This window comes from Callorhinus ursinus, unplaced genomic scaffold, assembly GCF_003265705.2.
Source record: "Callorhinus ursinus isolate GAN/ISIS: 27379988/994484 unplaced genomic scaffold, GSC_fseal_2.0 scaffold60, whole genome shotgun sequence".
Taxonomy (NCBI): Eukaryota; Metazoa; Chordata; class Mammalia; order Carnivora; family Otariidae; genus Callorhinus; species Callorhinus ursinus.
The window spans coordinates 5,126,971-5,149,821 of record NW_027397122.1 but is presented as its reverse complement, the minus strand read 5'-3'; the positions used below and the strand labels follow the sequence as shown (position 1 = coordinate 5,149,821).

Sequence of the window (22,851 nt, the reverse complement as noted above, 5' to 3'; positions counted from 1 at the left end):
TCCTAACCCCGAACGGTGAAGATTGACAGCTTTTCGTTTGTGCAGTTTTTCCTTTTCCTTCTTCCTCATTCCTCTTCTAGGTCTGAGAGGCTCTTTATCAAGTTTTCCTTCCTCAGTTACGCACCTATCGATTTACTCCCTCATTCCTCGGCAAAGGTCAACTGAGCTCTTGTCATAGTTTCCAACAGTTGCACCCACGCGAGAGTGCCAGGAACTGACCTCTAGGGCTCACTGCCTGGTCTCGTCCCTTGCATGTCCCAGGGCTTCTCTGTTCCCTGGGGGGGTGTAGGGCCCAGTGTGTGCAGTCCCGTGGGAGTGGCTGGATGGGGGGGCTGGGAGAAGCGATATGTTCAGTACAATAAGTGCCTGACAGAGCACCTCCCCCCTGGAGACCACCTGTCTTGCTGCCCCAGGACAAGGGTCTGAGGTTTCAGGGTCAACTGGGCTCTTACCCTGTCAGCCGTGACCTTAGTGAACTCACCACCTCATTGAGGCATGGTTTCCCACTGGCAAAATGGAAGGCAGTAATGGTGCCCCCAAGACTTGGGAGCATGGTATGGGAGTGGATGAGATGCACCTGACCGTGCCCAGCATTGTGTGAGGGACGAGTGTGTTTCTCAAAGTGTTTTCTTCCCTTGCTCCCAAAGATGAATCACGTGCAGCTCCTGCCCATCATGGGGGCCCCTGTTTTGGAGGTGGGTGCAGCTACCCAGGAGCTCCGAGAAAGTCACCTGACTATCACAGAGACATAAACCGAGTCTTGCTGGGTGAGGAAGGTCAGATTCGTTATAAGCATATAAAACTCTGTCATAGTCTTTCTTAAAATAGAAGAGAGGACTGAAGAGTCAACCTGGAATCAGTCTCCTCTGTCCACTGCTAGGGATGGGCACTGACTCTCAGACTCACTGCTGAGCGAGGTGCTGCTTTGGCTGGTGGGTTTAAACTCCGGCGCCCAGAAGGAAACATGGACGGAACAGACTGGGTTCACACAGACAAGGGGGCAGAAACAGGCCACAGCGCCAGGGCATTTTGGGCTTCCTATCCATTTGGACATTTTCTTTCCTTTTTCTTCTCTCAATGAGACAACAGAGCTCCTGAGACACCCAGTGACTCCTCCCAGGTCCCCCAATCTACCCTTGGTGGAGCCCAGATGACACCCATGTTCCCTCACTCCCTGACTGGAAATCTTTCTGCTCTTTATCTGTAGCCTGAGGAGACAGTAGACAAATAACAGAAGGAGAGGAAGACAGGAAGGAATGGGGGGGAAAAAAAAAAGGAAGGAAGGAAGGAAGGATCATTATTGTGAATGCAATAAATTGTAAATTCTTCTGATGCCTGCAAAGTCCCAATATTTCCTTGAATTTCTCAGCTAATCAAGGCTGCATGGGTATTGTTATTCAGAAGGACAGAAATTCTTCTAAAACTGCTTTTCCCCTTCATTTCATCCCACCACCAGAGAGCATCTGACAGAAAGTGGTTTGGATGCTGGGCCGCACAATTAGCTCCTAATTTTGTCAGGCTTCTTCCTGCGAGCCCCACTGTCTCATAATCATGGCTCTCCACTGTGACCAGCAGGCTGGGACAAAGGCTTTCTGATTCAATAGGAACTGTGATTGAGGTGGGATCGATACAGAGACCTCATGATTCCCTCAATCAGACCCCCAGCCAATTTTTCAGCTAGAAGTACAAGCTTGCGCACATATCACTAGGGTTTTATTATTAGTCACATGCGCTTGGGGTTACTCCCAGTGCCACGACATGACGGCACTTGGCAAAACAAATGTGATACTTAACGGGGGCAGGAGACTTAGCCTGGGCGGCCAGGCTGCTACATTCCACTGGCACATGTGACCTGCCTCTTGAGGTGAGGTGAGGTGACAGGAAGAAGAGACAGTAGGGACTCAAAGGCAGAAAGGCTCAAATCATTTGGGACACAGAGACCCTCTACCCAGCCTTGGGATTTTTTTATTTTTTGTGGTTTTTCTTTTTTGGATTTGTTTTTTGTTTGTTTTGTGTATTTTGTGCGTGTGTGGATAAGCTTCTCCCTTCTTCCTGTGACCTCTTTGTCCTTTCTAGAACCACAGGTCCATCTCCTTTGTCCAGGATAAGAGGTGGGGGAGGGGCACCCGGGTGGTTCTATTGATTGAGCATCGCAGTCTTGATCTCAGCTCAGGTCTTGATCTCAGGGTCCTGAGTTCAAGCCCTGGTTGGGCTCCAGGCTCTACCTGCAGCCCACTTAAAAAAAAAAAAGAAAGAAAGAAAGAAAGAAAGAAAAGAAAAAAGAAAAAGTAAGTAAGTAAGTAAGTAAGTAAGTAAATAAATAAATAAATAAATAAAAGAGGTGGGGGAGAACAGGAATTTGTCTTAAAGTCCTCCTGCCCTCCCCAGGCCCCCAGCCCAGAGACTGATTGTGGGGAAGAGGTGGTGTTTTGCTCCAGCATTTTCAGTGATTCTCGGATGACATTGCCCCGGGAATGCACATGCCTATAAAAATTCCATTTTGGGAATTAATGTGAACAGGTACCTTTTTTCCTTTATCCAAGAAAAGTAGCACATCCACTGACCAAGATCAAAGGGTGAATCCCAGTCGGCACAACACGGGGCTCTGCTTAACAGTTTAGCATCCTTACAAAATTAATCCGAAATGTTTCTATTTGTGGCAGAAGAGAGAGCGGGCAGGAAAAGGGAGACTGAGGGACTGGGAGGGACATTGGCAGAGATTCTGAAAGTACGCTGTCCGGATTTTTATGAGTTTCTTTCTCTATACCTCTGGGTTTCTGACCGGAAAGGGGAAACTAACTCCCAACAGTCGGCTAAGCCAACGCGGCCTTGGAATTCCAAACTGAACACAGTTTGGTTCAGGTTTTTCAACGGCGGCAAAACCCAGCCGTCCACGGGGTTCCTAGGAAAGCCAGAGGGGACCAATTAGGAAGGAAGAAATTAAAGACAAGAGTAAAAGAAAGAGGAGGCGCGGATGAAAGGTCCAATGGAGAGTGAGTGACAAGGCAGGAGCCCGGCAGCCGGGGCGGGCAGGCGGCCGCGCGGGGGGACTGACAGGTGGGTGTCGCGGCCGGGCAGGGCGGCGAGAGGGCTCGAGGTCCCCAACTCCGCGCAGCGCCGGCCGCCGCAGCGACGCCTCGCGAGAGAGCGGGGGCCGCAGAGGAGGGAGCGGGGCGCGCGCGGGGCGGGAGGAGGCGGGAGGCGGGCGCGCGGGCTCCCACGCCGGCCTCGGTGCCACCCGCCCGCCGCGACCCGGGCGTCTCCTCTCCCTCCCCGACGCGCCGCGGCGGCCCGGCATCCGGTTTGCTTGGCGCGGAGATCTCCCCGAACCCGCGGGGTGGAGAAAGCGAGGCCAAGCCGGGCGGCCCCCCGGGTGCGCTCCGCGGCGGAGACGCGGGGACGAGACCCGGGGCGGAGCGGCGGAGGGCGGCGCGGGCACTGACGCGAGTTGGGCAGCGCGCTGAGCCAGCCCGCGGAGACGCCCTAGCCGGGTGCACGCGCCGGGCGGAGCGCGCAGGTGGGGCTGCGCTGGCCGCGGTGCGCCCCGCGCCGGTCCCCCGCCGGCCGGAGGATGGGCGCCGGCGTCCCGGGACCGCGCCCGCCGCTGCTGCCCCCGAGCCCGCCGCGAGCCCGGCGTCCGGCCCGCGCCCCGCGCTCATGTATGTAGGCTGGGCGCCCGCCCCCAGGGCTGAGGGTGCATGTGGGGTGTCCGCACCCAGCGCGCTGGGACGCGCCCGGGGCACCGTTCCACCTTCTCATTGCTCGGGAGAACCTTTCTCCGACCCCGACCCCGACCCTGAGTTTGTTAATATGGGTGGGTTGCTCGCCCCGGGCTGAGGTCCATCGGGCCGGGGCTGGAAGTGAGCACAGGGCACGGTAGTCCCAGCTCTACGGGGGAGGGGGGTGGGTTGCCCGCACCCTGCGGCGTCTAGGGTTCTCTTGGCCCCTTTGGGCGGCAGAAACTTTGGGATCCAGAGAGGCTTTTGGAGATGGGGAGAGTGAGAGGGACTCGCCCCCGCCCTGCATCCCCAGCCTCCCCCACCGCACACCTCGGTGCTGCCTGGGCACTTCTGCTCCACCCTTACGACCCCCTCCTGGGGGAAAGCGATTACGAGCCCAGCGTTGCGGCCCGCGCGGGGCTGTCTCATCAACGTTCGCGGTCGCTGAGCGGCTGGCTGGGCACGGGGGTGGGGGGGGGGGGGGACGGGACGGTGGAGGAGCCGAAGCCTCCGGAACCCCCGACCCTGCCGCCGGGGCTGGCCGGGGACATCCTTCCGTGCCTCGGGGCCTGGGGAGGAGGGCGGGGAAGCGACGTCTGCTCCCTGCGCTCGAGGCATTTAAAAAAAGTTGTTGGAGATGAATCACGGGGTCCTGGGAGCTTCGTTAACCCCCTCCCGCCCCTTTCCCCAAACGCCCTAAGGCAAGCCGGGGAGGGTTTCCCACCAGTCTTCCTGCACGGTCTTCCGTGTCCAACTCCACTGCGGAATTCTCCATTTAGTAACCTTGGGGAAAGTGTGGCTAGCACCCAGGGGGGCACATCCCGGGCTCCCGGATTATGTGGCTCTACCCGAGTTTAGCACGGGGGCGCGGGCCCGGCTCGCTGCGTTCCCGCAGCTCCGGCTCCGCCACCCGCCCAGGGCCGTCCCCACCGCTAAATCGCGGCCACCGGAGAAACGCGGCCGGCCGGTGTTTCTCCCGGACTTCGCTTCCACGTCCGTCTCCACCATCTGTGAGGTCTCAGAAGCCGGCTGGGCACCGGCGCTGGGCATGCTGCCCCCGCCCGCGTCGTGCGGCTCGTTAATCTAGAGCGCTGCCGGGGCCGGGCGGCGCGGGGCCGGGTGGGGGCCGGGCGCGCGCGGGCCGCGGGGCTCAGCTGTGCTGCTGTTCTCTCCGCAGGGACGGCGGCTCCCGGCTGGCGGCGGCGCGCCCCCGGGCTGTGAATGCGACTCGCCCCTCGGCCGCGCTCCCCGCCCGCCCGCCCGCCGGGACGTGGTAGGGGATGCCCAGCTCCACTGCGATGGCAGTTGGCGCGCTGTCCAGTTCCCTCCTGGTCACCTGCTGCCTGATGGTGGCTCTGTGCAGTCCGAGCATCCCGCTGGAGAAGCTGGCCCAGGCGCCGGAGCAGCGGGGCCAGGAGAAGCGCGAGCACGCGTCTCGGGACGGCCCGGGGCGGGTGAGCGAGCTCGGGCGCCCCGCGAGGGACGAGGGCGGCAGCGGCCGGGACTGGAAGAGCAAGGGCGGCCGGGGGCTCGCCGGCCGGGAGGCGTGGAGCAAGCAGAAACAGGCCTGGGCCGCCCAGGGCGGGGGCGCCAAGGCCGGGGACCTGCAGGGCCGGCCCCGCGGGGACACCCCGCAGGGGGAGCCCCCGGCCGCCGCCCAGGACGCGACCGGCCCGGACCTCGTGCCCACGCCCGAACCGCCCGAGGAGTACGCGTACCCGGACTACCGCGGCAAGGGCTGCGTGGACGAGAGCGGCTTCGTGTATGCCATCGGGGAGAAGTTCGCGCCGGGCCCCTCGGCCTGCCCGTGCCTGTGCACCGAGGAGGGGCCGCTGTGCGCGCAGCCCGAGTGCCCGCGGCTGCACCCCCGCTGCATCCACGTCGACACGAGCCAGTGCTGCCCGCAGTGCAAGGAGAGGAAGAACTACTGCGAATTCCGGGGCAAGACCTACCAGACTCTGGAGGAGTTCGTGGTAAGAGGCGAGCGCCCGCCGGGCCACTTTGCACCTCCCACCGCGGGGTGAAACCCCTCTGTGCACTATGCGCCCCTACTTTGAAGAAGAGGCGCGTTCTGGTTCTCAGAGGCGGACAGCGCTGTGCTCGCGTCCGCTCAGCACGATCTCCCTTTCAGTGCGGAGGTAATCTCTAAAGCAATGTGGCCGATCCATTCATTCCTTCGGTCTTCGGCTCTTCGCCTTAAAAGGGTACGGAGTGGGTGAGGCCCGAGGCCGGGAAGGGACAGCCCGAGCTCTTACTGGCTGTACCGTTAATGTTAATCCACGGCTCTTAATTTAAAAGTGTTGCCGCTGAAATGCTCAACCTGTTTTCAAACACAGGGTAATTTGCCGTGCCGTTTGGGATATATCCTTCAGCTAATGGCTAATTAAGGAAGACTAGTCATATAAATAAGCCATTTCCCTAGATTACTTGGTGGGGTATCATGCAAATGTTCTAAAAAATGAAAAGGCAAAGAAAATGCTTGCTCATTGGATGCCAACACACACTAGTGGAGGGCAAGAACAAGAAGCCTAGTTTATGGTTAAAAATTGTTTTGTTTTAGGTGAGGACTAGTAACGATATTAATAGTGCTGGCCATCCCCCGAATACCTACCGTGTGGCAGGCTTGAGGCTGCATTTTCCACGTGCATTACCTTAGTTAAACCTCATATCATGCCATGAGAGAGATTATTACTTATGATCGCCAGTTGATGGAAAAGAGGAAACGGAGGCACAGAATCTTTAAATAACCTGGTGAAGGCAAGGTAGCTGTTAAGCAGACTCCTGTGCCGGGCCAAGCGGGTTGTACTCCCCAGTGCCCACTTTCCCCCTACATTCTGTGTGAAACAAAAGCCCAGCCCCACTGGGGCACAGGTTTGGATGGAGATACTGGCCCCCCCCCCGCGTGTGCTGGCCCCTTGGGGAGCTCTGACAGCCCGGCCTCTCACTGGTGGCCTGGACAGAAATGCACAGCTCTCCATCCGGACCCCCCCACCCCCAGAAAGGAAGCTCAATCTATGGCCTGCTGGACATGGCCTTGCTTTTTGCTCATGGGAGGTTTCCTGGGCAGAAGGGGGCATCCTGGGGCCTGCAGCCCCCCAAGCTGAGTAGAGAAGGCACGAGTCCCCCAGAACCCAGCCTCTGAGATCTGCACATTCAGGATATGCCCAGGATGTGAGGGCACCGAATGAATTTCAGGAATAAGTTTTCAGGGTTGTAGAACTGGAAAGCCGGGAAGGACGGATCTGGAGATAAGGTACAAAGTATTGAAACAATGCTGGTATTTAGAGTCAGGGAACATGGGTGTCCCTGTTAGCCTTGCCATTAACCAGCTGCATGATAGCCACAAAGCGCCTGTCCCCTCTGGGGTTCTTTTTCCTCGTCTGCAAGCTAAGGGGCCAGCTAAGGCTTGTTGCAGTTTCCCAGCCTGATGGCCGGAGTGCATCTCCAGGCCCGCCTGGTTAGCACAGTTGTTCATTCCAGCCCTTTGGAGAAAGAAAGACAAATTTGTTGAGAAACCCTTATGAACCAGGCCCTGAACATACGCCATGAGTGAGGTAGGAACCCTGTCCTCAAAATGCTGACTAGTGGGAAACATCTGCCTCTCCAGGTGTTTCGGTGTGGAGGCAAAAGTCCTGGCAAAACCCAGAGGCGGGACCTTCCCTGTTGGCCTGGGGCAAGGCTGTAGGCATGGGCCCAACAAACTAAATCTCTTTGAGTTTTAGGCTCCAAAGAAAGTCTAGGAGTTGCGAGTACAAATGCAAGCCGTTAGGTTTTAACAAATCACGTTTATGGTTTACACCGTATGTAGTTTTATAGTCATTTCTTAAAAGAGTCTGGTGAAGTCGGCTGAGGAATTATTGCCGTTTTTATCTAAAAAGCCAGAACACATCACCAGGTGGCCGTTCATCGACCTGAGATGGCAGAGAGAAGGGAGAATTCAAACTTCTGTTTTCGTAACTCACCGCCAAGTGCGAGCTGCCAAGAAGCTGTCTTTGTGTGCAGGGATGGGGGAGCTGTTATCTGATTCCTGTTTTCAAAAACTGGTGGTCAGTAAGTAGACTGTGTTTCAGACTCCGGAGACGGCAGATGTTAGAGCAACAAACGGGAGATTGGAAGGATTATCATCCTGGGAAGAATTAAGATAGTAGTGAACCTATTTTTAGAGTATTAAGTACATCTTTCATCTTCAAGTGACACTTCATTTTTAACTTTCATCCAGTCCTGACCAGCTGCTAGGATGTACACGTGCATGAATGTTATCCAGCTGCTACAAATGTTTGATTATGTGCTTGCTCCCGTGATATGTGCAGCTTCGTAACGATTTCAGTGCCATACGTCGTACGTATCCAGCTCGTTCGTTTCTCTTACTGTCAGGAAAATTCTAGGCATTTCCCTAAGTCACTGTGGCTTTGTGCAAGTCATTTCGTGTCCGTGGTTTTGTTTCCTTCCCTGTCCGAGGAAGGATGCAGCACTTTGTTGCCGGTGTCAGAAGGATGACCTAGAAGGGCGGGCATACGGTCGGCGGGGAGCCCGGGGCCGGCGGGGCGGGGGTGGGGGGGCGGTGGCACGGTCTGTGGGTTGCAGTCATGCAGAATCCTGGTGCTGAGTGCCAGGGCACAACCAGTGTTCACCTGCCTGCTCGGACTCTTCTGGGCCTCCGAGAGAGAGCCACCAAATCTGTGGTTTGCATAGCACCGCGCATGGAGAATGGAACAGGAAAGCATTTGCTGTCTGAAGCGCTTTGCTCTTCTCTGAAGCAGATGTAATTGGTATGGAGGCTGTGGTCCAGTAGGGTCCTGCTTGGGATGCTGTTTACCATAGCAAGGAGGGAGGTGACAAGGAGGCCAGCTCTGGGCCTCCTTCCCTGGGAGGCACACAGACACTTAAACCATCTGCTCTCTGCCTCCCGAGAGAGGGGAAGCTCCCGCTGGAGGCTGGGTGCTCACTGTGGGCATCTGAGGAGCAGGCAGAACTGCAGATCCTGCCCCGGGCCTGGGATGTGCGTTTGGCCCCAGGGAGGGCTCAGCCTCTCCCCTTCCCTTCGTCCGGTGCTTCTCTTTCTTGGACACGTGGCTCCCTGCCCAGTTTTCACAGTCAATTCCGTCTTTTCCTTTTCCCCCGAGCTCCCGACCCCATGACAGCCCCCGTTCCTCAAGGCCTGGTTGATCTCAGCCAGATGTCAGCAGAAGACCTCACTCACGGCTTCCATAGAACCCCATGAGGCTGCTAGTAACAGAGTCCTGTCCGCATTTTTCTGGGGATATTTGCAACTTAATTTGTATATGCAAATAAAACCATAGTTCCTGGTAGAATTTTCTCCACTGCCTCTCAGATTATACCAAACATCCTGTTCATCACCTTAGACCAGCAGGTATCCAACTTTGAATAAGGAAACCTGTCTGTCGGTTTATATTTTTTATACCTGAATGGTGTTTTCATGTGCTGTCTGCTTCCTAGGGTCTATTCATTCACTAGGGTTGGCATAACAAAGTAACAGACCAGGCGGCTTAAACAATACAGATTTACTGATTCACAGTCCTCCAGGCTGGAAGTCCGAGATCAAGGTGTGGGCAGGGCTGGTTCCTTCTGAGGCCTCTCTCCTCCTCGTGCAGACGGCTGCCTCCTTCTCCCCATGTACTCGCTCACCAGGTCCTTCCTCTTCTTGTCTGTGTCTCATCTCCTCTTCTTATAAGGACGCATGTGTCCTCTTCATATCAGATGGGGGCCCACCTGTACGACCTCATTTTAACTTAATTTTCTCAGTTAAGACCCTGTCTCAAAACAGTCCCATTGGGGGGAACCGGGGGTTAGCACTCGAACAAGTGGATTTGGGAGGGGGGACATGACCCAGGCTGTAACGTAGCTCTAACAGGTGTCACAGGCCAGAGTTGACCTCATATGCATGAGCCCAAGGAGATACAAGGAATATGGGGTGGGGGTGGGGGAGGCTTCATCAACAAGTATGATTGAAGAAAGACTTTACAAAGCAGGCCCAGAGGGATTGGTGATAAACTCCATGCCTGAGAAGCAGAGTGAGGCAGCCCACCCAAACCACTCTGATGCTGTGTGTTTTCCATTCTGAGCGCTGCGTTAGGAACCATTATACTATGTTTGCCGATTGGAGCCGTGCATCGCATATAACCGGTGGGCGGCTCTCAGGGGCTCTGCGAAGCAGTTTCAAACTCGCCCCTGATGGCTACCAGGCAGGCCAGCAGCAACCCAAATTTGGAATTTACAATTTGAGCAGCAAAAGAGGTTGTTCCCCTCGTGGGGTCCTCCCGATCCCTTGGGGGACCATGAAGCTAGGAGTGGGGTCTGCAAGCTTGTTTCTGCGTTTTATAGAACCCAGTCAATTCATACGACTCTTTTGGCTGGTATGACACCAGTTCAGTCTGTCTGTGTGGCTCTCGTCGTGACCAGGAGCTCTGATTGGCGATGGTGTCGGTCTTTGAGGAAAAAGGGAAACTGAATTATTAATACATACTGGTCGCTCAACTGTCTTTCAAAGTGTGAAGACTGTGGAACCAGAAGCAGTTGGAGGGAGATCCACAGGTGAACCCAGGCTCTCCCAGGGCGTCAGTGTCTGACCCGTGATTAACCCTGCTGCCGAGTCTCATTTCCAGAAGCTTAGTAATGAAAACAATTCTTCCATGAAATTTGGAATGAAAACCTCCATCTAAGTAGATCTCTATTGTAGTTACCAAAAGATGCCAGCAGGGAGAAGGACATATTCATCATATTTTTCAGTTCCAGGGTATTTATGTTCTTTTGGCTAATGTCACTTAGCATAAAACAACACTATTATTATTATTTACCTTTGCCAAGAAAACTGACTCTAGCTGTGTAAAGCTAACGTTCTTAAGTCAGCCTGATGCTCGTGCTCAGAAGTTGCTACTTCTGAGTTTGTTTTGGTTCCAAGTCAGATTTTCTAAATTCTGGACTTCTCAGTTTCTGCCTTTCTGTCCAAAGCCATTTAAACAGTAACAGTTTTTTTTTTAATGTATTTGCTTTTTAAAAAGATTTTTGTTTATTTATTTGAGAGAGAGAGAGACTGTGCACACATGAGCGGGGTAGGAGGAGGGGCAGAGGGAGAGGGAGAAGCAGACTCCCCACTGAGCAGGGAGCTCTATGCAGGGCTTGATCCCAGGACCCTGAGATTATTACCTGAGCCAGAGGCAGATGCTTAACCGACTGAGCCACCCACGTGCCCCTGAACAGTAACAGTATTTTAAAAGGGGGAAGTCCATATGCTTTCTTGGGAACTTTTAGATGTGGTCAGATGTTGACCTTTAGGATTCAACCCAGTTAAGTAACTTGATCAAAGTCATGGGTATAGTACGTGGTGGAACCAGGATCTGAGTCCTAGACTGTGGCACACTGATGATTTTGTGCTTCCAGCTGCACCATCTTACGTCCGTGACCAAATGGTGATGTAGTGTGACTGAGAGAATTCTAGGTACATGAAGAAGGGAATGCTCCTACAGGTTTAGAGCACCTCCCCCACATTTGTGTCCAATAAATGCTGGATCAATTTGGCCAAGTGTTTATTTATGTGGATTCATGCTACGTTTGACTCAGGCCATCTAGGACAAAATAAAGGTCTGTGTCCTTCAAAGTATGACATCTAGAGTTGGAATGAGAACAGAAACATTGAGTTCCCAGGAGCTCCCTGAGGGCAAGGGGCAGCAGACAGAACAGTAGATCTCCAGACGTGGGCAAGACCCCAGACCTTATCAGGCCCGGAGCAGGCAAACTGGTGGCCCAAAGCCAACTCCAGCTCAAGGAGGTATTCTGCTTGGCTCACCACACGTAAGACATTTGTTTGACTAGTACAGATATTTAACAAGTGAAACTGTTCGTCTATATACCCAGATTGCCAATTTGCTGTCAAAATGGAATGATTCCCAAATGGCAGCCATCTGCCAGAGCTCTGCTGGGTGGCTCCTTTTGAAGGGCATTTGCTCTCCAGCTGACCACATACCCATCTGGCACGATTTATCCATGATCCTACAGCCACATGGAGAGAGATGTCATTTTAGGAGCCCCAATCCTGTGCTGCCATGTCCCGTCTCTTCAGTTTGAGTCAGCATCTTCTAGAACTTCGAGGTCAGAGTACTTACCATCTAAGGATGTCTGGGTGGGCCATTTTCCTGTTGCATTCATGAGTCCCTTGGCAATTCTCAGGCTTCCTTGTTTTCCAGTGGACCAGAGTGGAGAGTATCCTGATTATCTCTCCATTTATGAAAAGTCAATGAAATACATGTGAAAGCACTTTGAACCTATGAATCTCTGAACAAATGAAAAAACAAAAACCAAAAAAGCCTGCAGCTAGATTAGTGTGGTTTCTAGGGGGGTCCTGTTGAGTGTGCATCTTGTGGGAGATGACACTCCCCTAGCCGGGTGTTTGGTCCCTGGGAAGACTTCCAGCAGAGACTTGTCATTGGGGAGGGGCTCTCTGGGGCTTGCCCGAACATATTTCCTCAGTGGATGGCATCTCCGAATCTGATAAATCCCAACAAAAATCTAGTCTTGCTTTTTTTAATTCAGAAAAAATTGTTTTGGACAAATATTTGCCAAGCACTGGGCAAGATGCTGGAGACATAATGACAAGCTTTGGAGTGCGTCCAGTAAACAGGCAGTGACCCAGGAGTGTGTGATGCGCTGTGAGGAGCATCATGGGTCTCTGCAGGGTACGCAGGTGGAAACGGCCCATCTAGACTCTGTGGCTGATGGTTTGTTTTTAAATGACCAAGCAATCTTGGGGCAGGTTTCTGGGGAAGAGATAAGAATCTATCACAAATAGAACAGTTGTGAGTTTGGGTAGAGGATACGGTTTTCCACCCCAGCCTACATACCCTATAGCCATCCTTCGTGGTATGGTTCTGACCACATAGCTGGAAATCCTTTTTTTGCTGCTTCTGTTCCAAGCCTGAGATCCTGCCAGCTGGATTTCACTTCTCATTCTATTTCTGTCGGGCACTGGGGTGCGGCCAGGACATGGAGTGCCTTTCGAATCTGCAGAAAAGGATGATGTCAGGCATCTGCCCATGGCCCTGCAAGTTCTCTCGGAAGCCCTAGGCCTGTAGAAAAGCGTAGGGATGGAAAATTAAGATGCCATGTGGCTCTGAGCATTCCAGAAATGATTTTGCTTTAAACACGATGAGACCACCCCTTGCTTGCCTGGGAATATGGAAGAATGATAGCCTGAGAACCTACCATTTACCAAACTCATGAAATCCCAGATAGCATATAAAACACATTTTCTTAAAAGCACAGCTGAAATGGCAAAAAAAAAAAAAAAAAAGAAAGAAAAAGTAAGAGAAATTAATCCTCGCAGGTAGAATCTAGACAGGAAAGTCAGCCTTATAGTGGTGGCCATCGGAGAACATCCCCTGATGCCTGGGACCCAGGCCTTGGGTACTCGCAGCCAGGCTGGGGCACATGACAAGCCCAGGGCTCCAAGGGGAGAGCATCAGATCAGGATGTGTCTCATGAGGCTGTGCTCCCCTGAAGAGCATGTACTGCAAAGGGACAGTGCAGACAGAGTGCCCCGGATGGGCCTCAGGGCTGGGTTGACCTGACAGGTTTGCTGTGAATATTTGTTGTCTCTAGTGCATGCACTCTCTTACGAGCATGAAACCCATATTCATGCTTCCCTGAGTGGTCCAAAAAATCCAGGTGGGATATTTTTGTTTAAAGGGGCCACAGGTACCTGACAGAAGCAAACGCTCCCAGGAGGAATGCACACTCCACCCAGGCTGCAAAGAATCCCCACAAGTAGTGTTCCAAGGAATGTGACAGCAGAATGAAAATCACACACTCGTAGGGGTGTCATCAACAAGGGTCCGCCAAGACCAACATAGTCCAATAAGATGCAGATGTTGGGATATAAATGGAACTACTTAATATGCAAAAATATATATGTTGAAATAAACCGTATGGGTAAACAAAACAAGCATATTCCAAATACTAGTCAGCTTTGAAAGAGAGTCAGGTAGAACTTGTATAAAGGAATGATATATAGTTTGAATTAATATTCAATGGGAGGTTCAACAGCACATCAGATAGTTTATGGGATAATTCAGTGAACCAGGAGATAGATTTAAAGAAGTCACCCAGAGTGAAACACAGATGCACAGATGGATCATAGGAAGGAGATGTTTTGATTCGTGGAGGACAGGGAGAGAAGATTTAATATGGATCAGATCAGAATTCTGGAAGGGGTAGTAGGGAATATGGGAGAAATGAGGGGTTCGTGTCCAAGATGATCTACTTGAAACACAGTTATTTTCCAATTCAGGAATCCCCATGAATCCAAAGAAAGATAAAAAGACATCCAACCCCCTAGCCATATCATAGTGAGATTGCAGAGCACCCAACATAAGAGATTTTCAGAGCAACCAGAGAGAAAAGACTTGACCTGCAAAATAATAGTAACTATGAGTACGGCTGACTTCTTCTCAACAGTGGAAAACCCCAAACAGTAAGAGAACATCTTTAAAGAGCAAAGAGAAAAGAAGAGTTAATCCAATTTATGTATCCAGCAAAACTATCCTTCAGGAAGGAGCGTGAATGAAGATATTTTTATTTATTTTTTTAGATTTTTTTATTTTTATTTTTCGACAGAGAGAGGGAGACAGTGAGAGAGAGAATGCAAGCAAGGGGAGTGGGAGAAGCAGGCTTCCCGCCGAGCAGGGAGCCTGACGTGGGACTCGAACTCAGGACCCTGGCATCATGACCCAAGCCGAAGGCAGACGCTTAACGACTGAGCCACCCAGGAGCCAGATATTTTTATTTTTTTAAGATTGTATTTATTTACTTATTTATTTAGATAGTGAGTGGGGGAGGGCCTGAGGGAGAGAGAGAATCTCAAGCAGACTCAGCACTGAACGCAGAGCCTGACTTGGGGCTCGATCTCACACCCTGAGATCATGACCTGAGCCAAAATCAGAAGTTGGATGCTTAACCAATGGAGCCACCCAAGCGCCTCTTAAAGAAGATATTTTTAAACAAAAATAGAGCATGCCATCCAACAAACTGTTACTGAAAGAACTTCAAAATGCCATCTAAAGAATGAAATTCAGCAAGGAGGAACGTGGCCCTGGAAGCCAAGCCACGGAGTCAAGAAGGAATGGAAGAAAACTCACTGCTCACTGAAGTGTAGACCAGTGGCTCTCCACTGGGGGTCATTCATGTTGAGGGGATGTTTGCAATGTGTGAGGACATTTTTGGGTCATAACTGGGGTGGGGTGGGAGGCCACTGACATCCGGACATGCTGCCAAAATCCTACCACCAGGATGGAGAGCAGTCCCTGACAACCAGTGTCAGGAATGCTGGGACTGAATACCCCATCTGTAGACTACCTAAGAAGAGGGGTGGTCTCCAGGCTGAATTTTGAGTTGGGATCTTTATCCTTGAACGTGCAGGAAATGCCATTAGATACAACGTAAATGTTCTTGGAAAAAAGTCCTTATGGGGGCCCAGCTAGCTCAGCTTTAGGCCAAGTCATGCCATAGGTGAGCAGTTCCAAAGGCCCCTCCTGCTTTCCAGGGCTGTTGGTCACGGACGCTGCCAAGCTCCCATCACCTGTGGATGTGTGCTCTTGCCCTTCCTGCGATCACGTTCAGATCACTTCAAGGTGATGCGCCCCCCCCTTCCTTGGCTCTTAGTATCGCTGTTGGTGCCTGTGGTCCATGAGGTAGCTCAGAAGTAAATAGTATCGTCTCTACCAAAACCTACCAGAGGGACTGGTCCTTCTGTATGGTCCTTTTGCTCTCCCCATAGGTTGTCAGGCCACACTAATATATTGCCCTCATTCAGCTTTAAAAACAATTTCTGACTTCTATTTTACTTCCAAATCTCATGGGACTTTGGAAAAGGTATCTCAGTATCTCCGTAGAGGCTTAAAGCAGATAAAACACAAACTTAGTTTCCAGCAAGTCGTGACTCATTTATTAAATCCTGTTAAGGTGTCAGAAGCGATAGCTGTACTGGTCACGCTCTTGAACAGGGACACAGAGCCCTCGGCCAGTGGACAGGCTGTTATGGTGGCATCTCTGTCCCCACAGCCACAGTGCAGGGAGTCCCCAGATGGTCAGGATGCAGCAGTCCCTGGTCTTGTAGGGCAAGTCTGCCCTGCGCACCTGTGCCTCGACCCGCTGGTGGCTTCGCCATGTCACACACGCAGACACATCAGGGGCGCGTAGGTTGGAAGAGAAGGAAATCTGACAAGGTCGCTGCCTTTCCTTGGGCCTGGGCGAGCAGGGGAAGCAGGCAGCCTGAGGGACGAGCTGTGCTGATGTCAGTCTCTCGGCTCAGGTCACCTCCTGCTGACGGCAGACTTCCCCTCTGGTCCCCACACCCTTCAGGACGCCAAGGAAGAAAGCTCATCGTGCTCCCAGTGACAGCAGGGGGCACCTGGCACAACTTCATGGTCCGCCCTCGGGCACCACGCTGCCTGGGCCTGAGCCTGAAGAGAGCTCTTCTTGGGAGAGAGCCCTGCAGTGTCTTCTCCACCCAAGCTGAAAACCCCACAGAAAGGGACTTCATTAACTGGAGACACGGCTGGCAGTGTCCTGTTGTAATTCCAGGATCCTCTGAAAGAGGCTCAGCTTCAGGAAGAATGTGGGGCCAAGGGTGTGAGCTGGCAGTGCCCGCCGGCCCCGGGCTCGGGCCATGGTCCAGCACCTTCCGGGTAATTGGCAGCTGACACACACTGAACAGAGTTTCAAGGCAGCCAGACTCTGACCTCAGATGCTGTCCAGACGGGTGTCTGCGTGGCCACCTGATAGTTGGGGAGTGTGAGCCCTGTTCCTGGAGCGTGGCCAGCTTTGGGCAGAGGAAATGGACACACTCCTTTGGTCGTCTTCATTCCTCCCCGCTGAAGATGAGCATTATTACTGTCGTCTCAAACGACGAATGCCAAAATGAGCAGCACAGTTTAGTTTTCTTCTGGTGTGTGTGTGTATGTGTGTGTGTGTGCATGTGTGTGCACGTGTGTGTGTGTTGGGACGAGGTATGCCCTTTGGTTTCAGTGTGTTTTTTTTTTCAAGTTTGTCACAGTCCCCACCACTCTCTATTGTGCACTCGTTCACCACCTTGTTTCCTTACCTGACAGGCCCCTGAAAAAATTTGAATTTATGATCCCTGAGAGACCCGATCCCATGTCATGCCCTCATGCCCACCTTTTATTTTATTTTATTTTATTTTAAGATTTTATTTATTTATTTGACAGAGAGAGACACAGTGACAGAGGGAACACAAGCAGAGGGAGTGGGAGAGGGAGAAGCAGGCTTCCTGCTGAGCAGGGAGCCCCACGCAGGGTTGGATCCCAGGACCCTGGGACCATGACCTGAGCCGAAGGCAGACGCTCAACGACTGAGCCACCCAGGTGTCCCTCATGCCCACCTTTTAAAAGCCTGCTCTTTGCAAGGCATTTAATTTTAGTCATTTGTATATTAAGGGAAGACCAAGCTCCGTTTCTCTCTCTCAGGGATTACTTACCTTACACCCTCTCACTCTAAAACAAGAGGCTTTCGATCTTCCCATTTTTAAAACCAGAGAAGTTTGGCTTTAACAACATTTTTCACAGGGACATTATCGACCCGCTCTGCCCCCAGTAGGTAGTAGAGCCCCATTGGGAACGTGTCCCTTCTATTAAGGGCTTAGTTTAGGAATCTGTGAACGAGCAGAACCTCTATTAAAGTAGCTCCACCAAAACTCTTCAACATCACCTGCCCCCCGGGGAGGGTGGACAGAGGCCCCGTGTGGTTCCCGTTGCCTGTGGTCATGGCGCCTCCTCTCTCCATGCCCTGCTCTGTGTGCAGAGGGCCGCGGGCTGGCCCACCGTGAGCACGTGTCTGCCTCCACCACAGAAACTGACAGACACGTCTCACCATTGTGGAGGCTGGGAGCAGGGTCTGGTTCTGTTGAGGCTTGAAGATGGCTGCCTTCACCCTGTGTCCTCCCACGGTGGAGAGAAAGCCCAGAGTGACCGCCAGGCTCTTCCTTTCCTTCGAAGGGCACTAATCCCCCCCTTGGGGCCCCAGCCTCCTGACCTCAGCTCCTAACATCCCCACATCCTTATATCATCCCATTGAGGGTTAAGGCTCCAACCAGTGAGTTTTGGGGGGACACATACATGCAGTCCATAACAGGAGGCTGGCATACTTTTGGCTGCATCTGATCTGACCGTGGAATCAGTGCATTCCAGAATGTTCACCAGGTCTGGATCTTTAGCCCAGAAGAAATAATCTTCCTCATTTTTGCCTTAGCCACTCAACTTTGGCCTCAGAGTGGAAGACGCCACATAAACACTGCTGGCATTTTCCCCCCTCTCTTAGGTGAGATCCCACATGCTCTGTATTAATCTGAAGGAATTCATCACAAGAGGATTTGAAAGGCATTCTTAGACAGACAGTCTTGCCACAAGCTAAGCCGTAAAGAAGGAAAAGTCATTCCTTGATGCGGCATTGGGTTGTCAGACTGTTGTACTGTTGATCTGTTGGGCGGTAGGCGGGGTGGCTTTCTTCCCAAGACTGGAAGGCTGACAGCTTCTGGGGACAGTTCTTAATTAAGTCCCTTTGTGTGCAAATCCGCTCTCTGACAGAGAGTGGAAAGACAAAGAGAACAAAAAAATAATCTTTCTCAAAGGGCTCCGGAAGCAGAAGCTTTCTGTTGCTGCATGGCCAGTGGCTTGTGCTGGAGGCTGGAAGGGGGCTGAAGATCAAGCCCAATTCACTTCGGGGCACAGAAGGGAGGGCGGAGGGGCACGCAGGTGTCCGGAGCCGTCCGTGCTGGGCTGCCTGGCCGAGGGAGCCTGGAGGACGAGGTCCAGCAGGTGCCTCCGTGTCCCCGCTGGACCCTACTGCTGTCCGTGTGGAGACGGAGCTTTGGGGTGCCTGGGCTGGTTTAATAAGACAGTTCCAGGTAAGGAACCCGAGGTAACCTGGGGGAGAGATTTAGTTTGAGGCGACAGCACTGTCCCAGTCCCAGCGTCTTGCAGGGAGTCGGGCAAGGCTGTTGAGACTTGCTGTGTGTTTCTTGACAATGCACCAGACTTGTGGGTGTGTTTCGAGCCAGGAAGAAAATAAAGCACAGTTGAAAGGCAGTGCTCCTGCATTTTTCTCCAGCTCCCAAATAACACAGCTCCAGGCGATCGGAAGCTAGTAAGACCTGGTAATTTACATAGAAGCGGACTCTGTGATTTCCCTCTAAGTGCATCTTGCTAACGAGTGTGACACCGGGCACTTTGGAAACAGGCTCAGCCGCTGGAAAGGACGCTTCCGCCATCTGGTGACCAAAATGTGACAGTGACTTTTGGAGAAGCTGCTTGTCATCCCCCGCAAAGACCGCTCTTAGTGACCAGCCGTTTTGCTTGGTGCCTCTGGCAACTTGCTGCCTAAGTCATTAATTCACCGTCATCATATTAATTCCATAACAGGGTCAGGATGTATAAACACGGCTCAGATGTGCAAACACCAAAGTACCGCTCCTGAGCTTTCGAAGGAGCCCTTCTGTGCTGTGACTCCCCACATCTGATGATGATGGAAAGTATGGTCCTTTCAGGTTTTAGGAATCTCATTTTGGGGTAATTACTCAGCACTGCAGGATTTCTCCCCTTGGAAGATGTCTTTCATTTCTTTTCATTCTTCCCAAGATGGTACTGGGAGCTCAAGTAGCCTCTTGGCTTTGGGAAGCGCACCTTGTCCGGTGTAGAGGGGGCCTCCTGTGCCAGGTGCAGGGGCTCCCGTGTGGCCAGGACAGGGGTGTTGTGCTGCCCCCCCCGGGGCTGTGGCTGTGGGCTTCCCTTCTGCTCTGTGCTGCTGCCCCATCCCCAGGCTCTCAGGATCCCCACTGGGGCTGTCTGGCTTGAGGTCCCCCCGCTCCGGGTCCCTCCCCGCCTCTATGGCCGTCCCATCCTCTTCACCTTACTTAACCATCTTTCCTCTCATTCCAACCAGAAACCACAACTTTGCCTTGGAATTTCTTACTGTGCGCACATCTCAGTCGGCGTCTGTGACTTCCTTGCATTCTGTTGGTTTCTCTTTCACTCGGTTATGCCTCAGCGCCCTAGCCGGACTGAGCACCGAGGTGGGCGGTGGGGATTTTTTTCATGTCTGTCCTCGATGTGCAGGATTCCGCACGGCAGGGGGCCTGGGGGGCTGCACAGAGGATGGGGGATGGGACCCGGGGAGGACAGTCCTGGTGTCGCTGTCGCAGGACCTGTGTGTCCATCATTCCCAGTCTGTGTGTCCAGACCTTGTATCTTCTCTGTGTGGGTTTGAAAAGAAGTTTGTCCACTGGCTGAGTAACAGAGTCTGAATCCCCAGCTGCTCGGTACAAATTTGAGCTCTTTAAAGGCAAGCCTGGCAAACAGAACAGTTAGAAAATCTGTAGCAGGAAGAGCATGTGTGACATCTGTCCCCTGGGTCCGGGACTCGACTCCTTCAGAATCTGGAGGCTCTGCTTTCTGATCTCAGGCATGCATCGAGCTCCTCAGTTCCCAAACGTTGGTTTACACATTCTCAGGTCCCTTCTGCAAAGTCGCTGACTTAGCGTTCACGTCCCGCTGACGACTGAACCTTCTCTTCCATCTGTGGATCACATGTGTCCTGCAAATCCCGATCCCTCTCAGGGGAGAGATTCGTCTTTGTTTCCTCGTCCCCAGGTGTGGGTGTCTGATCCTGGTGCAGCTGTTTATGGGGCGCTGAGCCACTCTTCCCGCGGCAAAGCTGTGAGTTTTATTCTTTGTGTTTTTCATAACGGGCCATGCAAGTTCATTTCAGCTCTTTCCGGCCATCTCTTTCTCGACTCCGTCCAGGTCTAGTGAGCCTGGATATTTGCACTGGCTCAGTAACCGTAACAATCCCAGACGTGACGGAGACATGGCCCTAGTTTTGAGTTGTCCCTGAATCGAGTTGGCTGCTCATCCACAGCCTGGGATCGGGGCTCCCGGTGCCGGAGAGTCTCGGCTCTAAGCCAGCACGCCGGGGAGAATTCAGGGGGTTTGGAAGGAAGGGAAGCACGGGCAGGGGTGGGGGGAAAGGTAAAAGGAAGTCCAGATCTCAGTGTCCTTCTTTGTTGTCATATTAATCTTACTTCATGTCATTGCAACATCCAACAGTTTGGGGGTTATCAATGGAACACCTCTGCCGATGGAGGAAACCGACATGGGGAGAAGATTTTATCTGATGGTGAACGGTTTTCTTTGTGAAGGTTCTATGTTCTTAGCTCCTCTGCTCTTTCTTCTCTGTGTGGAAATCAATCCCATCTATGAAAATGTTACAGTTGTTCGGGTCTGTTCTGCCTCCCAGTTGTCTGTTCCTAAGGAAGCATCTGCATCCAGCCTAGAATTGTCCCCTGACCACGAGGAGCCAGTGCATTTGGTGGTACTCAGGTGTCATGGCACCTCCTCCAGCAACCGCAGCAGAAAGTTCCAGATTGGACTATAGCAGTGGTTGTCACTGAGGCAACCGGATTCAGGTGCCACATGGCATTGTCTGCCTCTCACCCAGCCAGTGGTCCTTTCAGGCAGCACAACAGGAGGGTGTGTTGTAGCTGGATTTGAGGAAAGAAGGTGGGTCTTCTGGTGCACAGTGAGCGAATCTGCTCTGTAGGAAGGATGGAGTGAGTTTCTGCCCTCCCGCGGGAAAAGAGATTTTGGGACACAGACAAGACCAGGATTCCCTATTCAGCGCGCTTTCGGCAATATTTCAGAGCCTGGTCCTTCTCCCGGTGATAATGATTATAATCACGGTTACGAAATTATACAAGGCAGTGCTTCCTACAGATTGACACCTCACTGAAGCTGAGTTCCTTAATGTAAAATACAGGTGATAAAATATAGAGCTGCTTATATACTCCTCGTTTAGAAGCAACCCACTCAACCTCTGTCCCACTCTCGTATAGATCTTTAATTTGTCCGTATAGGGCACTCGACCTAAGCAATATCCATTTCAGTAGGCATCATTTCACATTTGAGAACTGTCTCACCTATAAATTATGGTTCCTGTTCCTGCTTATTTGTTTCGAAATAGGTGCAATCTTTATTTTATGGCCCTTACAGCCAACGTACATGTGATATAGCCATGTGTATAATTACTGAGCATTACGAGGGCCTAATTATGAGCTACCCTCAAGTTAATAGCTCTCTGGAGCCTCTGTTGTGCATTGTGTTTAGGGTCGCTTCACTGAGAACATGCTCAGATGGGTCGGTCCTTCATTGCTTTGCCTCAGGTTTGAGGGTAAATTTCTTGGGTCCACTTTGAAGATAATAATTTGGCTGAGTAAGCCAGGCCAGCGCCCTCAGCCTGGACCCTGGATCTGAGGCTGGCCCCAGGGCACTTGACCCGCTGCCGTTCTTGCTAACCAACCCAGCTCCCGCCCATGCTCTTCCCTTCCAGAAACATGGCGGAAGTGGTCTTCATCCGTCTGGTTTCAGGACAGGGATGACTGAACAAATACCACGGAGCTTGTCTTTAGTCTCACTCCCAGTTCCTATTCTCTTTACCCGACACAAGTCCTGCCTCCTCCTGGCACACAGTGGGTGCCTCGAGAATGGGGACTTTTCCTCACGTGCCCGGCTGTTCCTCTAGGCTATGTGTCTAAATTCTGTCTATTCAGAACTTGGGTTTGTAACTGGAGGATGGCAGAGAAGGGTATTTCTGTCACAAGGCATGCCATACAGAATGTAGCCTGTGATTTGCTAATGAGAGGGGCTACTGTTTCAAAGTTAGGTTACCCCTGGTAAAATGTCTTTTGGGGACCGAACAGCTTTGGAAGCAGAGAAAGGATTGCCTTGCCTGACTGCAGAAATGCACCTGGAGAGTTCATGTTGTTGGTCGCAGACTCAGTAACGCACAGGGCACGCTCACTTTTAACTTCCACGGTGGGACAAAGAACCCGGGGATGGCAGGAGGCCCTCTGGTGCCCGTGCTGGTGGGTGAGGACTCTGTAGCTTTGGGACTGCTCCGACCCGGTGGCTAGAGTCAGAATCCTCTCCTGTGGCTAGAGTCAGAATCCCCTCATGGGGCAGACAAACCTCCACCAGAGTCCTGGCTGCTGGAGTCAGCTCCCTGCACCTGCCGCTGTGGGGGGCGCAGGGTCGGAGGGGGCTGCAGCCATACATGT

General features: G+C 52.5%; 1 protein-coding gene and 1 long non-coding RNA gene across 5 annotated transcripts in view; one reads left to right on the top strand and one right to left on the bottom strand.

Moving 5' to 3' along the window:
* The first annotated feature begins 3,642 nt into the window (after nt 1-3,642).
* VWC2 (von Willebrand factor C domain containing 2) overlaps nt 3,643-22,851 on the top strand; it is a 129,269-nt gene continuing 110,060 nt past the window's right edge. For all 4 annotated transcript variants that reach the window (XR_012375963.1, XR_012375962.1, XR_012375961.1 and 1 more), the window contains exons 1-2: nt 3,643-3,659; nt 4,897-5,692. Coding sequence is in view for 1 of the 4 variants with exons in the window: in XM_073885044.1 (XP_073741145.1) it covers nt 5,000-5,692 (693 nt within the window). In the remaining 3 variants the exon portion in view is untranslated. The remainder of the gene's footprint in view (nt 3,660-4,896; nt 5,693-22,851) is intronic.
* On the bottom strand, nt 12,123-21,129 carry LOC141371196 (uncharacterized). The gene is made up of 3 exons (XR_012375957.1): nt 19,649-21,129; nt 12,575-12,799; nt 12,123-12,490 (listed from the first exon to the last, which is right to left on the bottom strand). It is a non-coding gene; the product is annotated as an uncharacterized lncRNA (long non-coding RNA).